This window comes from Rhinolophus sinicus, chromosome 6, assembly GCF_057876585.1.
Source record: "Rhinolophus sinicus isolate RSI-liver-muscle chromosome 6, RSI-T2T, whole genome shotgun sequence".
Classification (NCBI taxonomy): domain Eukaryota; kingdom Metazoa; phylum Chordata; class Mammalia; order Chiroptera; family Rhinolophidae; genus Rhinolophus; species Rhinolophus sinicus.
The window spans coordinates 32,435,583-32,456,367 of record NC_142506.1 but is presented as its reverse complement, the minus strand read 5'-3'; the positions used below and the strand labels follow the sequence as shown (position 1 = coordinate 32,456,367).

The window sequence follows — 20,785 nt, the reverse complement described above, 5'->3', positions numbered from 1 at the left end:
TCAGGTAATGGCTTGTAATTCTACAGTTGTTCTCTTATGGTGGGTGCTGGAGGGTCCAAGACTATACCTTTGTTCCACCACCTAAAGAAAATTATTTTGTAAAAGACACAGTGGTTCAGAAAAAGAGAAATATCCATTTATTTCTATTCTTATCAACTAATAACTTGATATGACTTGCCTTAAATTGTCCTGATTTCTTGTAATGATATCTTTTATAAGTTTTCCCTTCCCTTCTTAGATCACGTTGTTTTACAAGTTATCCAGAATAAACCAGAATTGAACAGACTATAGATTTTCTATAAATTGTGCCAATTTATGAGTACTGGAGGATTTCACAATCATTATAATATATGAAGAGTTTTATAGATTTATTCATAGATATATTAAATATCATCAAATTAAAAACTCAATATTTAAAATTGTAATTCAGAACACCCAAGAAATGACAAATGACAGGAATTTCCATTAAAATGAAAGATTGAACACATGGGTTTATGCTTTTCCCTGCTAAAACCCTATCAAAATTACAATAAAGACACAGAAAAAGGATCAACTCATAAAGACAAAGAGCATGGGGGAGGACAGAACAGCAAATAGGAATGTCAAAAACTTCGGAAGCTAGAAACCAGCTAAATGTAAGTAGTAGCTAACTCAGAAGACCAAAGAAACCCAAAACTTAAGCTTGCAAGGAGAGAAATCACAAGAAGCAAGCAAACTCAGGCTCCAAAGCAGTGAATGTTAACATCTTTTACAGTAAGGTTCACAAGCCAAGTAGTTCTCTTACACAGAGTTTCCAGTAAGCTACTTTAGTGCTTCTCTCAGATAGAAAGGTCCGACAACTAAGTTCACGAACTTGTTGCAACGATATTGCTAACCTTTTTTGATGTCAGAGGGAGTATTCATCATGAATTTGTACAAATTGGACAAACAAATTAACCAAGTTTACTATTTGGAGGTGCTGAAAAGGCTGCATGAAAAAGTTAGACGACCTGAACTTTTCACCAACAATTCATGGCTCTTGTATCACAACAATTCACCAGCTCACCCGGCACTGTCTGTGAGGGAGTTTTTAGCCGGTAAACAAATAACTGTATAGAAACACCCTCCCTAACTCACCTGATCTGGCCCCCAATGACTTCTTTCTTTACCCAAAGATAAAGGAAATATTGAAAGGAAGACATTTTGATGACATTCAGAACATCAACGGCAATACGATGGCTCTGATGGCCATTCCAGATCAAAAGAGTTTCAAAATTGCTTTGAAGGGTGTACTAGGTGCTGGCGTTGGTGCATAGCTTCCCAAGGGGAGTACTTTGAAGGTGGCTGTGGTGATATTCAGCAATGAGGTATGTGGCATTTTTTCTAGGATGAGTTTGCGAATTTAATTGTCTGACCTCGTATAACTACTAGATGTTTGAAGAAAACCAATAAAGTGAAAAGTCAGAGATTAAACAAACAAACACGTGTAAGTCAGAGATTAAACCAGTGTAAATCAGAGATTAAACAAACAAAGGTAATAGAAAGAGGGGAGCAAAAGAAAACTCAAAGTGATAATGATAACAATGAGGACGTGCAGGAGATCTTGAGAATTAAATATTTGATATGAACAAAATAGAAGGGTTAAAAGATATACTTGTGGAGACCTCCAAGAAAGAACAAAAAGAGTAAAAAACACAAAACAGAAAAGAGATCACTGAAAGATAAATCTAAGAGGTCCAACAATCAAATAAAAGGAGTTCCAGAGAGAGAACTATTAAGAAATAGCAAAAATAAAATTGCATAGAACAGAAGCGTGTTTCCAAATTAAAATGGCCCAAAGACACTCCACACAATGACTGGAGAAGATCTACACCGAGGCACGTTATCATGAAAGTTTTAAACAACAGGGAGAAAGCGAAGATCTAAAAAACTTCCATAAAACATTCAAAGGATTAGGTATCAGAACGTCATCTGTCTTGTCATCACCATTACTGCTAAGTTAGGAAATAGACCATGCCTTCAAAACGCTAAGGGAATAAGTAAATGAACTAATCAGAAACAGTTTTGGAGACATAGAAGAAAAACTGAGGGTTGCTAGATGGGCGGAGGGGGGGGATAAGGGGGAAGGTGAGGGGTTTAGAAAATAGTCGGTAACCACAAGATGGCCACGGGGTTTTGAAAATTAATTTTGGGAACGTAATCAACAATGTAAAGATTTTGTAGGGTATCTGATGGACACGTGTCTCATTAGGGAGACCACCTCAGGGATGATGTAGACGCCTGATCTCTGCACTGTACACCTGAAGCTGAACAATAATGAATGCTAACTATAATTTTATATATATATGTATATGTATATATATATATATACACACATTTATATATGTATATACGTATATATATGTATGTATATACTTACAAGAAGCGGAGTACAGCATTAGGAATAGAGACAGTGGAAATGTAATGGCTCTGTGCGATGTCAGAGGGATAGTGGATGGGGGAGGGGGGTTCACACAGTGTGAGGGATATAAATAATAAACGTCTAAGTATTGCTTTGTCTTGTGCAACTGAAATAAAATTTTAAAAAAAAATGCGTATGACCTAAAGGCTATGTGGTACCCTGGACTGGATCCTGGATTACAGAAAGGGCATTACTGGGTAACTGGTGGAGTCGGAGTAAAGTCTGTAGTTTAAGTTAATAATATTTACCAATGTTAATTTTCTTAATTTTGATAAATGAACCCTGGTTATGAGAGATATTTACATTACGCAAAGCTGAGTGATTGGCATGTGGGAGCTTTGTACTACCTTTGCAACTCCTTAGAAAATCTAAAATTGTTTCAAAATAAAAAATAAAAACATTAACAAAAAATGGTAGCCACTGTATACTGGAAACTATAAAATATTGCTGAAATAAACAAGACTGAAATAAATGGAGAAAAAAAAATGCTAAGGGAACATTATTTCCAACGCAGAACTTTATACTCAGATTTTATACTCAATTAATCAACAAAAAGGTAGAATAAAAACATGCCCAAATATACAAGATCTGAAAAAAACTGCTAATGTTTGCAAACTCCTGGAAGATATGGTACATGAAAACAAGGAAGTAAAACAAGAAAGACAAGATCTAGGCAACAGGTAATCCATTACAGAAGAGAAGGAAAGGAAATTCCCAGGATGATGTTGAAGGGAAGTCTTAGGATGAAAGCTGCTCAAGACTCTAAAAAGCAATCAGTTCAGATCAGAGGAGGACAGAGGGCTAAAGAAAGAATGAGTCAAGAAAAAAGTATGACACTGATTAACTGTCTGTGTTTGAATGTACATAGAGGAGTTTACATCTCTTGTGGAGAGTGTGGAAATGCAGCATTTGAGAGCAAACTAGTGATGGGTACATACAAAAATTAACAACAAAGAACGGTAACAAAAGCTGAGAAAATTATTAGTTTCAGAAATCACAAAAGGAAAATGAGAAGTAATCAATTATTTTTGTAAAGAATTTCAATTTGTGATCAATAATTTTATGTCAAATATAAATGTCCCTTACTAATCAACTTTTCAAGAAGTAAAGAGATGAGAATAAAATTTTTTCTTTATTTTCTTCAAATATATTTTTTAGTAAGTAGGTTGATAGAAATCTCTACCAATTCTTCCAAATACAATTGGCCATTTAAAATTGTTTTAAAATACTTAAAAAGAAATTTTTAATATAAATTGGTTCAAGTCTGATCATCGTGCGTGTGTGTGTGTGTGTGTGTGTGTGTGTGTTTCAATTTCAGGGCAACAACTGACAAAATGATCTCAAGATGGACGCTACTGCCTGAAAACATAATCTAAAGTAAAGCATGTGAATATTGCTCAAAGGGCAACTCTACCAAGACTTTTGTTTTCTTATAATTTCAATTAAAAACAACAAAAAGGAACATAATAGTTTTACCCAGAAACACTAGCTTGGTGTCAGAGAATAAATGCTTATTTGAAAAAAAAGAAATCATAAAAACCTGATGTGAGTGTGGTCCACAATATTTTGAAGCCCTCTTCTCACCAGGTGGAACCTCATTCCCCTCACCTTGAATGTGCACAGGTCTAAGTGATATACACCTAAAACAATGGGACAGCTTTGGAAGCCTGATGGCCTTTAGGGAGGTTGCAGGAAGGTGAGGAAAATGTTGGAAAACTAGGAGAAAGGATATTCTTATTATGTAGTGGCAGAGAATTTAGAACACTGTTGTCTACAGTAACCAGAAAGGTAATAGAGAAAGTAAAAAATATGCCTAAATGAACTGGTTAGTCTAGCTAAGGCGATTTCCAGGCAGACTTTCAGATGCTGTCTGGTGTCTTCCTGCTGCTTATAATAAAAAGCAAAAGGAGAAGGGAAAGCCGAAGAACAGACAATTAAACAGAAAATGAATTAAGATTTGCTGATTTGTAAATCCCCAGCCTCTGTAGACAGCAAACAATACTACTATTACGAAAAAGCTTTCAAGCAAACATTAAATCCAAGAAAGACAGCCCTGCAACTTTCTTCTTCTTTTCCAATATTGTTTTAACTATTTGGGGGCCCCATGTTTCCACATGAATTTGAGGATCGGCTTTCCATTTCATAGAAAAAAAACCACACACACACACAAAAGAAACACTGGAATTTTGATAGGGATTAGATGAATCTGTAAATCGCTCTGGGAGTACTGCCATCTTAACACTATGAAGTCCTCCAATCCACGAACGTGGGATGTCTTTCCATTAATTTAGGTATTCTTTAATTTCTTTCAGCAGCGTTTTATACTTTCACTGCACCAGTCCTTCACCTCCTTAGCTAAATTTATTCTTAGGTATTTCATTCTTTTGGATGCTATTGTAAATGGAATTGTTTTCTTAATTCCCTTTTTGTATTGTTCATTACTGGTGTAGAAAAACATAACTGATTTTTGTGTGTTGATCTTATATATCCTGCAACTTTGCTGAACTTGTTTATTAGCTCTAGAAGATTTAGATGTTTTTGAGAGACAGCATTCAGGAGGCGGCTCCAGCTCAAGGGAACCAAAACAAAGCCAAGCCTCTATGCTCGTTCCTCAGGAAGTGCCAGAGAGTTAAAAATTTTAAAAAGCACATTTTTTCTGTGACCAAGGGTTTTACTCCTCTCCCCTGCCCTCAACCTCTGCCACTGTTACATGACTGCCACTGAACTCGAAAATTGGGATGGCAGGCACGTTACCAAAAATGCCACAACACTTTCTTACCAAAATTTAGCAGCCCTATTCTTTGTTAAGCACTTAGCTGGCTGCTGTATAACTTTTCTATTAGAGTCCAGTATTTTGAAAAAGTTGATTTGTCAGTTTCTGCCAACTTAATGGTTGCTTCCATGAAGGCAATGATTCTTAGAGCTCCCTCCTCCACAATTTTCTATAACCAGTAACTTCAGTTAACAAATAGAACGTGGCGGAAATGACTATGAGCAACTCCCCAGACTATAATAAAAAGGCACTAGGACTTCCTCCTTGTTCTGCTCTTGGATCACTCCCTCTGAGAGCAGCCAGGTGCCATGCTGTGAAGACTCTCAAGTAGCCCTATGGAGAGTCCCACCTGGTAGGAAACTGAGGCAGCCTGCCAACAGCCATGAGTGAGCTATCTTGGAACTCCAGTCCCTGTCAAGCCTTCAGATGACTGAAGCTATGACCAACACTTAGGCTACAACCCTATGACAGACCTTGAGCCAGAATCATCCATCTAACCCACTCCTGAAATAATCATCTACAGATATCATGAAATAATAAATGTGCGTTGTTTTAAGCTGCTAAGTTTTGGGGTATATGATACTTAAAGCTGGGGCCCAAAATAGGCGAAGAATCTAGTCATTCAATGAGTTCTCGGGAAGAAGAGTGTTTCAAACAGAGAGAATAGCACATGCAAAGGCCCTAAGTAAGGAAAGGTCTTTGGCATGTTAAAAAAATAAAAATCTGAAATAAGATCAATGAGGCTGGAGCTCAGTGAAAGAGAGGAAAACAGTGAGTGAAGAGATCATCAAAGTAGCAAAAAGTAACCAAAGTGACTGTATAGCAAGGCCTTAGAAACTAGTAAAAACTGGTAAATTCTGGGGTAGTCAATGGTTCACCATTCAACAAAAATAAAAACCAGCCTATAATTAAGTATAGAAAGAAAAGAGCAAAACAAAAATAATCACCAGTCCCCTGACAACTAATTAAAGAAAATTCACTAGTCTAGCACTCAGAAGATGCTTGCATAAGATGAAGAAAAGGCCGATGGGTACCACCACAAAGGGATAAAGATTAGACCTTATTGAGAATATCATCAGAAACTGTCTAACTCTGATAAGCCAATGTTGTTTATTTTTAGAAGTACTAATAAATATTTGATTAAAAAGTGAGCAAAAAGTATCAAAAACTCAAAAGTAAAAATTCTTGTTTTATTCTTGGTTCCTCACCAGCTTTGTGAACTTTGGTAAATCACTTCTCTCCTAACATAATTTCATTCAACTGAAAAATGGGATAATAATATACACATGACCAATCTTACTTTTTTAAAGAGCAAGTAAAATAACGTGTGACGAAAGTACTTTTGAAACTGCAAAAAAATTAACATTTACAAATGTTAATTGGAAAGAAATAAAAAACAAACTTCTATCATCGCACAGCAACCCAGGGTGGGAACTATAAAACCCTTTGAAAGCAAGAACCAAGGTCTTTACATCATCCCATATCACTTATTTATCTTTATAGAATTAATACATAATCACAAACTTATGAAAACAATCTTTACGAGGATGCTAATTTTGAATGGTGAATTTATTGGTAAAAAGTTTAATATCTAGAATATAAGCTTAAAGCATCTACCAGGCAGTCCGAAGTCACTGCCAAATTAATAACTGATGCAGTCCAATAACTAAAGAAAATGATTATAAATCAGTTTTGCATACATGCACACTTGTCCTTATCCTGGGCTACCATATAAAACAAGGTTTAATAATTAATGAAAAGGGTAAAAGAATTTCAAAAGAAATCTCAATTAGATAACTAGACTCTGAAATTAAAACTAAATTTGAATTAGCAAAATAATACTATTTGTATACAAAAACTATTAAAAAAACTTCTATGGGAAAATATAGATGATATTATCAAAGGTATTTTCAATCAGTAAAAAAATAAAACAATATCTGTGTTTTCAGATTTTATGACTACCTGAATACCAAGAGGTATTAATCGCTTATCTTTAAGCAGAAAAAAAAATGTATAATTTGAAACAAGAAAAAAGTTAGTGAAGAACAGATTAGACATTATAAAATGTGATACATAGATACAATTATTTTAATGTTATTAAAATGCACTGATGTACCAATACAAAGTAAATGGAATTAGCTGGTTTAACATGCTAGGTCCTCCTGCTTTCTCTAGTAACCCATCTTTTACTGTGGTACTCTTTATCTACAGTATAGTTGATGACAAGTTAAAAGAAAGTTCCAGAAGGTATGACACAAAATTAACCAAATTCAAGACAACATTTATTCAACAAACACAGTTAGTGTCCACTAGACACTCGATACTGTATAAGCCTACTGTATCATCAACCTTACATTCCACTAATCACGAATTCTTAAGAAACAGAAAAGGATAGCAAATATTTAATGCAAAGAAAATTTATTTTAGATTTAAAGAACAAACATACCTCATTTATATAATAAAATAGTAAGTACTATTGATATATTTAAAGAAAAAAAACAAAATTATGGAAAAATTACTCAGAAGAAACAAATCAAGTTTTTGAGGGTAATTACGAACCGAATTATCTTCCTCCTCTTCCAATTCTCGCTGCTGTTCTTCATGTCTTTTTGCTTTGATCTCCATAGCTTCTGTGATCAGATCTCTTAAAATCGATACAGGTTTTGCATTCTTGATAAAAGGATGCTAGAAAAGTAAAATTTAATGGTATAAATATAAAAGATTTCTCTGAAAAAATGTTAAAACAACACATAAATGCAAACCAGGATCATAGCCTTCAATGATTGTCCTTTCATCCAGAATTAAATGCATAAGTTAAAAATGGAGACTATTTCAGCTGCTTTAGAAATAAAAATTCTGCTTTTAAAAATTTTACTTCTTTTTAAAAGCCATTCAAGCACACATTAATACATTAATAAAACTACCATAAAGGTATAATTGTCTACAGGAAGTGTAAATTAGCTAGTAAAAAAGATAAAAAATTAAAAAAATAAAAAAAAACCACAACACAGATTGGTGGGTACATTACATATAAAAATAAAATTTGGCATTAGGTACAGATTTTAATTAATCTTAAGCTGACAGCCAGAATCAGTGATAAAAAGGAGGGCAACGATTTTGTTACTTCTTTTACTTACTTTCTGTTTTATTATGTCGTGAATAATGTAATCATTTCTAATAGAGAAATAAAACACAGCAATAAAATAAAAATATCTTTTGGAAAATAAATATTGCCTAATTTCTATAAGATATATATAAAACAACTTTTCACACCACCTGATCTAGCTAAAATATCTGAGTTTGCTACAATTCTGATAAACAGAATGGAAACCACCAGCCTAGACAGAACTGGGTTTTCGATGACCTTTTTTAGGAAGGGTGTGAGAGAAAGTAGAGGGAAAGATTGTAAGTATAATTTGGGATAGATAACCTTATTTTTGAGGAAGCAGTACAGCTTCAAAATGTAATTTTCATTAATTATATGTCAGTAGAGTCAGGTAAAAGCCATCTGAGTTATTTTAACAAAGATCAATAGAACATAAAAATATTCTTAAAGACAAAAAAAATTTAGTGCTAAAGAAGAAATTACAAACATTTGGAAGAGGCTTCATACCATTTAAGAAAAATATGAGTAAGAATTTTACCAGATTACAGAAATACTAGGATCAATTGCTAAGAACCAATAAATTCTTTTATAACAGTTATAGAGTAATTAACAGATAAATTAAGTTCTATTAACACAGCTGTGGTGGAGACTCCTAGGTCCACCAAAATAGAATTGTGTGGCTAGATGTATGGTTAAGCAGCTAGATCCTACATTTCTCAGCCTCTTTTTCAGCTGGTTGTGACTGTGTGATTAAATTCTGTCAATGGAATGGAATGTGTGTCACTGTTGTGTTCCACTTCCTGATCTGGGCCTTAAGACACTGAGTGTGCATTCTTCCATGATTTATTCTCTTTCTGCTAAGCTGAAAAACAAAGACAATGTCCTAGAGAATGGGGAGCAACAAGAAAGAAGAAACTCCAGTCCTACTCTGAACATTTTTGAAAAACACTGGTGGAAAGGTCACAAAATATAATAAGTGAAGATATGCTCTTTGCCCTTAAAGAACTTATTATCTAGAATAAGGAATAAAACACAAACACATATAAAAAATTACAATGTGACACACAAGGTACATTTATGACGGTGTAGCACAACCTATATGACAAAAAGATATAAAAATAGAAGAATCAGTGAGGGTAATCTCAGGCGCCTCATGAAGAAGAATAGACCATTTTAAGGAGGTGGAAAAGGATGAACAATATGAACAAACATCTCAAAATAGGGAATGTATGTTAGAACACAGTAGGAAGATCTGCCCGGCCACGACAGAAACCCTATTTAGAGAAATGGTATTCTGTGAGTTTAGATACAGGAAACAACGGGGCAAGAAAGATAAATGCTTAGTATGAAAGGCCTAAATTTTGTCTGACAGCCACTTTAATTACATAAATGAGACTAACATAAGTAAAAGAATGTCTTTGATAGCATAATTCTGAAGAATTTAGAAACAAAACAGAGTGGGAAGAAACTGTAATAATACAGCAGTTAATTATTAAGAACCTGGGTTGAAAAAAAAAATAGCTGCCACAATAGAGAGGAAAAAGTGAATCTGATGGAAATACTCTTAAGGATTTAGTGACTGTATATTAAAGTAAGTAGAAGACGATCAACACTGTAAAAACTGGGTATCAGGAAAATTTTATCAGACACACTGGCAGATTCTTTTTTAAAGTAATGGGTGGTTAAAATTAAAAACTGCAAAGCAACATTAAAATAAACAGAACAACAACAAAAAACAGAGAAAACAAATTGGCAAAAATAAAACATGACAACTGTGATTGAAATGTTATTAGCATAGACCAATGTAAATAAATGGGTTGAGTTTCCATTTATTACATAGTATTTTAGTTAAGAAGTACTATAAAACAATCAGTTCATAAGATAAATTCAGCTACATGCTTTCTAGATGAGATATACTTAAATCCAAGTCATGTTTACCTAAGAGGCATACTGAAAAGGAACTGGGATAAAAGTCAAAGATAGGCAATAAAATATTAGTCAAACATAAATAGATCAAGAATAACATAATCAAAAAAAGAATTAAAAGCAAAAAATAGTAAATGGGGAAAGTTATTTAAATTAACAAGGGACATAATATAAAGACATTATAGTTATAAACCAGATATACCAGTATAGCATTATGATATGTAACAAAACTTATAGAGACATAAGTTGATATAAATAAATAGGACAGAGAAAATTTAATATTCCTTTCTAGTCACTGATGAAAAAAATATGTAGAAAAAAATATTTTTAAATTAAGTAATATAATCAGATTGAATTAACAGAAAAAAAATAAGTTGTATCTTTTTGTTAAATGCCTGTCAAAGCATGTGCCAGCATAGGAATGGAAAGAACAATGAAACATTGCAATGCCCAGAAATAGAATAGAATATATAAATAATACAAAATAAACTGACATATTATGAAGATAGAATTTCTAATTAGTGAGGAAAAATTTACTTACATCAAAACTGGTGCTGAGATAATACACGGGAAAAAAATTAAACTAGATCTTTACCACCAAAACACCAAAATAAATTCCAGATTGATTAAGGAGTTAAAGTTTAAAAAATGGAAATATAGAAGAACTAGAAGGTAACACAGGAGAATGTTTATATATTCAATCCAGTGCCGTGAAACAAAAGAAAAAATAAGATAATTTGAATATATAAAACTTAAATACGTATGAACGGCCAAAAAAAAATGAATAAACTAAAAACTACATTTGTAACATTTATGTCCGACAAGAGGGTGATTATATGAAGAGTTTTTAAAAGATTATCAGTAAGAAAAAGATTAACACACCAAATTCTAAAAGGCAATAAATTTTTACTATTTCCAAATGTATCAAAAGTAAAATCTAAACTAAGACGATGAGCATTCTTAAACCACCTGAACTAATGAAAAGAGAGAAAATGCCCCAAAATCAACTTAAAGCATTCTTGATCATGTATTTTAAAAATTAAGGTTGCTTAAAATTTTATTCTTTTAATAAGTGCTACTTGAAATGCTACTTCTTAAATTTTGTTCATGTTTTAAATGATCAATTTCTGAACTGATAGAGTTCAAATTAATGATTTATTCAAAAAAGCTTCAGTGAAAACAAGAGTTTAAAGTGAACTGAAGAAGAGACTTCTGCTTCTGGACAGACTGAGTAGCCATACTTTTCCTTATACCTTTCCGTAAAAGTACAGTTAAAATCCTGGACATTATATATGAAATAAACATAAGAAGACTACGAAATGTGTATAGAAGGCAGAAAACTGGCTAGGGACTCTGCGACTTGACAAAGGACATAGCTGTGAGTTCCATGGTTTGTTTTTTGTTTTCTTGTTTTTCTAATCTCATTGAACCCACACTTGTACTGGACAAACCAACAACCCAGAAAAACCAATAGACACAAACTAAAAAACCTACAAAAGCCCGCTCTCTTGAGCCAAAAGATCAGGAAAGGGACAGCCAGTGCAACAAAACTTATAGATAATAAGCATTCTAACCCATCCAAACGCCACAGAGAAAACACTGGCCCCCAACCCCACTGGCAAGGCTGAGTGGGGAACCTAGACTTCCACCCTCTAGTGGGTGTCCGATCCTCCTGAGGTGGTGTCAGAGAAGACCAAGTGCCGAGCTAGGCATTCATCTCCACCATGCTGTATGAGAAGTGCCCCTCTCTCCTCTGGTGGGGAGTTTCATTGGAGACTGTGGGAACCTAGACTGGCAACTCTACCGGATAGTAAGAGAAAAACCCTACCCCCTCCCAGCTAGAGTGGAATCAGAGGAGGCCTAGCGGAGAGTCAGAACTTTCACCACCACCCAGCTACAATGAGGCCCTGCCGTGCCAGTAGAGGTCACTGGGGGAGCCCCTCTAGCAGGGAGCTTGTTTCCACCCTGTCCAGTAGTAATAAGGAATCCTTCCCCCACCCTACCTGTCCAAGGAGATTAAGTGGGGAACCTGAACTTCTACTGCTACCGGGCAGAAATGAGATGGTACACTTTTCTCCCACTGAAGCATTTGCTAGAGGACACCTGTTACAACAGAAAATTTAAATAAGATCCAGAGTCTTATAATACTGAAAATGTCTAGGTCGCAAATGAAAATACCAAGAAGGAGGAAAATCTCAAATTAAATGGGGAAAGATAATAAATAAACACCAACATCAAGAAGACACAGATGTCAGAATTATCTGACAATGATTTTAAAACAGTCATCATAAAAAAATGCTTCAATGAACAATTACAAATATGCTTGTAAACAAATGAAAAATTAGAAAGTAGCAGCAAAGAAAGAAGATATATAAAAAAGAAAATTTTAGAACTGAAAAATAACCAATATTTAAAATTTGATGGATGAGCTTAATAGCAGAATGAGGACACAGAAAGAATCAGTGGATTGGAATATAAAACAGTAGAAATTATACAATACAACGCCTGACAACTAACTTCGTGAACTTGTTGCAACGATGTTGCTAACCTTTTTTTGATATCAGAGAGATTATTCATTATGAATTTGTACCAACTAGACAAACAATTAACCAATTTTACTATTTGGAAGTGCTGAAAAGGCTGCGTGAAAAAATTGGACGACCTGAACTTTTCACCAACATTTCATGGCTCTTGCATCATGATAATACACCACCTCACACTGCACTGTCTGTGAGGGAGTTTTTAGCCAGTAAACAAGTAACTGTATTGGAACACCCTCCACTCACCTGATGTGGCCCCCAATGACTTCTTTCTTTACCCAAAGGTAAAATAAAATATTGAAAGGTAGACATTTTGATGACATTCAGGACATCAAGGATAATATGATGACAGCTCTGATGGCCATTCCAGAAAAAGAGTTCCAAAAGTGCTTTGAAGGGTGGACTAGGTGCTGGCATCAGTGCATAGCTTCCCAAGGGGAGTACTTTGAAGGTGACTGTAGTGATATTCGGCAATGAGGTATGTAGAACTTTTTCTAGGATAAGTTTGCAAACTTAATTGTCCAACTTTGTATTAACAACAGAAACTAGATTGGAATAAAAATGAACAGAACCTCAGGGACCTGTGCAACTAAAACAAAAGATCTAATATGTGTGTCAGTGGAGGCCTAGAAAGAGAAGAGAAAGATGGTAGGGCTGAAAAAGTGTTTGAAAACAATAATTGATGAAAACGTCCCAAAATTGGCAAGAGCTATAAACCTACATATTCAAGAAGCTCAACAAACCCTAAACAGGCCAAATCTAAAGAAATCCACACCAAGACACATCATAATTAAACTTTTCAATATTAAGACCAAAAAAAAATCTTAAAAAGAGCAGAGGTAAACAATTCAGATAACAGATTTCTCTTAAGAAACCATGGATGTCAGGAGAAAGTGGCACAACATTTTTTAAATGCTGAAAGAAAAGAACTGTCAACGAAGAATCCTATTGTCAGTAAAAATATCCTTCAAGAATGAGGAGAAAACAAGACATTCTTAGATGAAGGAAAACTAAGGGGCCTATCCTAAAAGAATGGCTAAAAGGAAGTCCTCTAAACAGAAAGGAAATAATAAAAGAAGGAACCTTGGAACATCAGGAGAAAAACCAATGGAAAGAGCAAAAATAGGGTAAATACAATAGATTCTCCTAATTCTCTTGAGTTTTCTCAATTGTTTAAAGGTTAAAGCAAATATTACAACACTGTTGATATGGACAAAAAGGAAGTATTTAAGACAATTATAAATGAGAGGGAAAGCAAGGTAGATGAACTGGTAAATATCCATAGCAACATCCATAGATTCTCCAACTGTGAGGCTACACTCTCACCTTACATGTCCCCAAAAGATGGATTCAAATCTTTCTCTTTCTTAACAATGGTACTTATTTCAATTTCTGGAAAACTAACAGGCCCAACTTCCCTTCTGACAACAGTTATATTAAACAAACAGATCATATCAATGATAAATATCACTATTATAAAAACTACTTAGTTTATAAGAAAATTCTGTCTCAGAGATTAAAAATAATTGTTGTTGGAGAGGATTTTGACTGTTTTTTTTCTGCTTCTCTCTTGAGGGTTTGGTCTACTTCCCGACTGCGTAATGGGAATGCCACTGAAGTTTTGAGTCCTATAAGAATAAAACTGGCATTTGCAGGATTGTGCTTTTGGGAATGTTATATTGTGATAATCTTTTCCTCCATACAATAACGGTACTGAATATATGTTCAAAGAAAAAAAGGGAAAAGAAAAGAAATTACTCCTCACTTGAACTGGTAAAATAAAGAATAAGTCACACAGCAGGACATCATCTGTGACAGCCAAGCCCAGGGCCAATTCAAATAATGGCAGATCTCAGCCAACCTAACATTCTCATAGGAGGCCAGCCTGGGATGGGAGATGACTTTCAGCTTGGAAACTGCCCACTGGCAGGTACGGGATCATCTTCAGATCAGGAATTCTAGGGCCACCTTGCCTTTAATATCTCTGGGGTTTCAATTTCCTCATCTTTTAAAAACTACTAAGAGTTCAACTCAACAATCTCAAAGGATCCTCTCAGCCTATGATTCTTTTAAACTTACACAATTATCTATTGTGTATCATAGAAAGTAAACCACTATTAAAAAATTCAGCATGAATTTTTTATTTATTTGTCAGGGTCTATAAATCAATATGTATAATCTATACATGTAGACTATAGACATGTGTCCACTAAAACTTAGCGGTAAGATTGTCCTCTGTGAGTTAAAATATAATTTAATTCATAACATATAAGACACATGCAAAACTCCTTTAAGAGACAGATGGCCAAATATGTGGTGATGGAAAGAGAACTGACTCTGGGTGAATACACAATGTGATAATATACAGATGATGTATTACAGAACTGCACACCTGAAATCTATGTAACTTTACTAACAATTGTCATCCCAATAAACTTTAATTAAAGGGGAGAGAGAGAGAGAGGTGAAAGGCTTTCTAGGAGTCCAGTAAAATAAGACTCTAAGCAGTCTAATGAAACGAAAGATAATTATCCTATTTTAAAAACTTTTTAAATCATAAGTTTGTTATGTTGAGTAAACACATCTTCAATTCAATGCACAATATATTAAGCAATGGATATGAGGAGTGCAAAAGTAGTCCCCTCCCAAAAGACATAACGCCTGAACTTGAATTAGTCACAATCCAAGACAGTGATACAGATATGTTATTCCATTCTAACATGATAAATGATATATACAGGGTGGTTATGGGAATAGAGAGGAAAAACTGGCCTCAACAAGGATGAAGGGAAGGTTTTCTGGGGGAGCAGCTAAATTGAACTAGAAACTGTAAGACAATAAGTAAGAAGAAGCCTGTTGGTGAAGGGGAGGAAGTCTTTAAACTGGGCGGGGTGGGGGGGTTGTTGGGAGCATGAGACAAGGTACAGAAGATTGGGAAAGCATGGTCTGTACAAGAAAGTACAAGTCTACTATTTCAGTATTTATACAGGAAAAATGGATGTAACAAGGGGTCAGTTATGAGGCCAGACAAGGACATCAAATTACAACACAGGGACTTGAATGGTCAACAAGAAAGCAAATACTGGCTCATAAGCACTACACAAAATACTATACAAAACCAGGGGCGCTGTTTGCCCTTATTATAAAGAAGGATGCTTGGGCCAAACCCAACTAGAAGGTAGAGAGTAACAGAACTTGTTCATGTAGCCCATACAGGTCATCTTCCTGGGCAGAAAGCAGAGAGTGGGATTAGGGGGCAAATGGAATACACCTAGCACAATCACTTAAGCAATGTGTGGTCATCAGTGTCATTTAACCTTTTTGGGCTTCAGTACCCTCATCCACAAAATTAGGGAATTATACTAGAATATTTCTTAAACACTTTTCTATCCTAAAAACTCTAAGTTAAAAACAACAGAATTTCTTAAGAAAGATCAGAAAGGAATACTGGTTAAATTATCCAAAAATCAGTTGTCAGATATATTTGCATTTACTTTCACCACCATATTTTATGCTATTTGTCTCACTTTTTCTGGGCTTTCCCCCTCTCCTTTCTTGCCTTCCTTGGAGTTCAATAATTTAGATATTCAATATGATAACAATACCAATAGGCCCTTGATTTATGTGCTCATATTCCTTTGAAATGCTGACAATATTTCAACATAAACGTTTCAATTAATTAATTTTGAAAGGTAGTATTTACACATAAAAAAATCAAAAGGCTCAAAAAGAACATTCAACAAAAAGTAAGTTTCCATTCCACTCCTGCTTCTCAGCCATACAGTTACCTTCTCTGGAGGCCAGTTTCTTGCTTATTTTTTCAGTTACTCCACTACAAGCATTGACATATGCATATATACATGTATGTGTGTATAGGTGTGTGTATTTTGCCAATCACTCCTCTTGATGGACCTTAGATTGTTTCCAATTTGTTGACAGGTATTTATGTTGTTTCCAATCTTTTGCCATTATAATGTGCTATGAATATTTTTACACATGTTATTTCACACATGGTTAAATTTTTCTGTAGAGTAAATTTCTACAAGAGTAATTGCTGGGTCAAAGAATATGTGATACTTTATTTTAGACAGACATTGCTAAATTGCCTTCCATGGAGATTGAGTACTAAGTTACATTTTCGTAACAATAAACATTATACTTAAGAGCCTGTTTCCTATACTCCTCAACAAATCCCTGTTTTTAAATAGTACTTTGGAAAAATCACTTATTATAAGAACCATGGTTTGAATTCTTTTGTCACATAACAAAAATAATTATTTTCCAAATATCAAGTTTTGTTAATGTGAGACATATTTATTATTCACTTAGAGGTCTAAGCCAATTCTGTTGGGAAAATAAAGATTCACAAAGACTTATTAAAAGTACTAAATTATTTCTACTTGCACTAAATTTCAAGGCAGATAAAAATCCTCCTGACATTCTGGATACAAAGTCTACTTGTAGTAGGGATAATGAAACTCTTCATTTAGGTAAATTTGTAACCAGTATTTACAACACGTGATCTTTTCAAAGAGTTCAGGGATCTTGTACTTACATATCTTATAATAAAGCAAAAAGTCAAAGAAGAAATGCTGGGTCAACGAATAAACAACACATCAGGAAAAGACATGAGAAATAGTAACAATGGAGATAAGAATTCATTTCTGAAATTAGAACCCTTGGAAGTTTTGTTTTAAAACAACTTTAGAGGGAAAGAGTTGACTACAACAACAACAAGAACAAACAAACAAAATAGAAAAAAGGGAAACAAGAGAATGCTGAACTTGGGAAAAAAGAAAAAAATGAGACACATAGAACATACAGAAGAAGAATGGGGGCAGTGAGTGTGTGTCTTTATCAATGCGTGATTTCCTGGGAGGTTGACATCTTTATAAATCAGTTAATGAAACTCACAGCAATCCTGATCAATGTCAGAAAGCTAAAAGGTATAAAGAAAATACTCTTCCGTTAGCAGCATAAGCACTGACCTGTAAAAGTTGTGTTGCAGTAGCTCTCTGCTCAGGATTCTTCACTAGGCACTTTTTAACAAAATCGGTGAAATCATCAGACCAAAGTTCTGGCTTCCTGAATGTTGGTGGTGGGTTTGTGGGAATCATGAAAATAGCCTAGTAAAAATGAAATATCCAAAAGACATGGTAAGAATCACAATAGCATACTAAATAAACAAATCTCTTCATCTATCTTTTTATCAGACTCTAAATCTGAAAAACAAATTTCAGCTGTTCTAGGATTTCCAGTAAGAATGCAATTCAGGAAGCAATTCCATCTGCTACTAATGTAATCACTTCCCATTAAACTTCCTCTGTTTGAATTGTCACTCATTGAGCACATCATTCTTTATCTATTATTTTTAATCAGTCTCCAAAGAAGACTGCATTTCTAACCCTTTTACCAAACTAAGGACATTCTCTAGTTAAATAGATATATCCCCAAATTTTGCTATTGTGTGCCAGATTTCTTTCCCATTTAAATGTTTTACCTATCGCTGCTCAAAGTGGCCAGCAGCAATTCAATTTGTTTCTGCAATCCAGAATATTTACATATAAATAAAATCACTGCTGTTGTTTGAAACAATACTTGATGGAACCAAGACTTTTGTTTCTCCTTCAAAATATATTATCAGAATTCCAAATAAAAAGTTTTAAAGCTAATATATCACTTTAATTCATTTAATTTAAAATGATTTAATTTACTATTAATAATTTAGTACTAATGATAATGCATCCAGAAAATTCACAATTCAAAAGCTCTAAAAAGTCTCCCTGTCCTCCTAGCTATCCAGTCACCTTTTTTCAACCAAGAGAATGAATCCTTAATGTTCTTAGGAAATTACTGTATGTAATGAATTAACCTCTTTCATGGGCATCTATAATAATTCCTGATAAAATACCATCACTAAAACATCATTTTCTTTGAAAAGATATGAAAACAGTAATAAATTGAAACCAAATGTATCAAGCACTCAATAAACACTAGCTATTATCATTTGCATTTCCACATAATATTATTAAAAAGATAGGAGGCAAACACTGCAAAGACAAAAATTTTACAAAGTAAAATGAATTCAACCATATTACAACTAAACGCAGGCTAATAGGTAAGTTTATACAATTACACAATCGACATACAGGTAGATGAGGAAAAATGGGTTTTCGGCAATATTAACATAAGCATATGCAGCATACAAACATGGGTCTCTCAAAGATGTATTCCCTTTCTAGACTGTAGAATTCTCTGACTTTCCAGAAGAGAGGTGTGTGTCTGTCTCTGTTCTATCCTCATTTTTTCACCTGGCTTTTAGTAGTCTTCTCTCTTCATGTGCAAACAAATTTCATGTACATAAACTTATGTCCCTTCTCCTTAATACATAATGAAAATTAAAATGGTAATACTACAAACCAAGTTTCTACTACCAAGTTTCTAAGTTTCTACTACAACTTAGAAACTAAGTTTTTTACCATTAAAAGAAATTAACCATAGCTATGTTTAAAACTTCTGTTCATATACGGAGAAAACACCAAAACTGTAGACAAAGATAAAATATTTTGGGGGATATCAATTTTAATGTATTCCTTTCATATAAGTGTTCTACTCTCCACTGGATTGTTATTAACTGTTCGAAAGCCATTCACAAGTTCCTAGAATCATAGAATTTCCAGAGTTAAAAATATATGACAGATCATTTAGCTCAGTCTTCTCATTTAACAGAAAAGGAATCAAAAGCCCAGAGGGAATAAATGACTTAAAAACAATATTTCAGACATACAAAAGGGCCTTCATTTAGAAGATAAGCATAGCATTCTCATGCTCCTACTGTGTTTCAAAAAGCAAGAAGGTAAAGTACAACGCAAAAAACGTTACTAAATCTAAACAGCTACTAAGAGGATAAAGAGATGATAACTAATGATTCTGTTTTCAAGGTATATGTCTTCCCAGGTCCTTCTCTTATTTTCAAGTGGGGAAGAAAGGATTAGCAAGTTTTAAGTTTTTAAGACAAGGCAGTGAGGAAACATCTGAAAACTTACTACAATTACAACTGTGACAGTCGATAAAGTTGAAGATCATTCAATCAAATATGAATGAGAAAAAGACTCTTTAGTAGAGAAAACACAGTCTTTTCAACAAATGCTGCTGGAAAGACTAGATATCCACATGCAATAAAAATGAATTTTTTTTCATTTCAAAATAAAAATGCTTATGTTATACCACATACAAAATTTAACTCAAAATGTATCAATGACCTAACTATAAGAGCTAAAACTATAAAACTTAGAAGAAAACATAGGGGGAAAGCTTCATGACACTGAATTTGGCAATGATAATTTGGATATGATAACAAAATCCTAGGCAACAAAAGAGAAAATAGATAAATTGGGACTTCATCAATATTTAAAACTTTTGTCTATCAAAGCACACTATCAACAAAATGAAAAGGCAATCCACAAGGAGAAAATATTTGCAAATCATACCTGTAGGTCAATATTCAGCATATATAAAGAACCTCTACAGTTCAACAACAACAAAAACCGAAACAACCCAATTAAAAAATGGGCAAAGAATTCAAACAGATATGTCTCCAAAGAACATATATGAGTGGCCAAAAAGCACATGAAAAGATACTCAACATAATTAATCATTAGGGAAATGCAAATCAAAGTCACAATGAGATACCACTCACATTCATTAGCATGGCTATTATTAAAAAAAGAAAAGAAAAATAACAAGTGGTGACAAGGATGTGGAGCAACTGGAACCCTCATGCATTGCTGGTGGAGATATAAAATGTTGCAGAAGCTGTAGAAAAAAGTGTAGCAATGACTTAAAAAATTAAACATAGTATTACCATATGATCCCTCAATTCTACTTCTGGATATATACCCAAAAGAACTGAAAGCGGGGATTAGAAGAGATATTTGTTCACTCATGTTCATAGCATTACTCACAATAGCCAAAAGGCAGACGCCATCCACGTGTCCGTT

At 34.0% G+C, this 20,785-nt stretch overlaps 1 protein-coding gene across 1 annotated transcript in view; it reads right to left on the bottom strand.

The window, feature by feature from the left end:
* Positions 1-20,785, bottom strand: part of STK3 (serine/threonine kinase 3) — a 301,757-nt gene that overhangs the window by 118,948 nt on the left and 162,024 nt on the right. Inside the window, exons 7-8 of the mRNA XM_019757652.3 lie at positions 17,774-17,911; positions 7,773-7,898 (exon numbers count right to left, since the gene is read on the bottom strand). Of these exons, the coding sequence (XP_019613211.1) occupies positions 7,773-7,898; positions 17,774-17,911 (264 nt within the window). The remainder of the gene's footprint in view (positions 1-7,772; positions 7,899-17,773; positions 17,912-20,785) is intronic.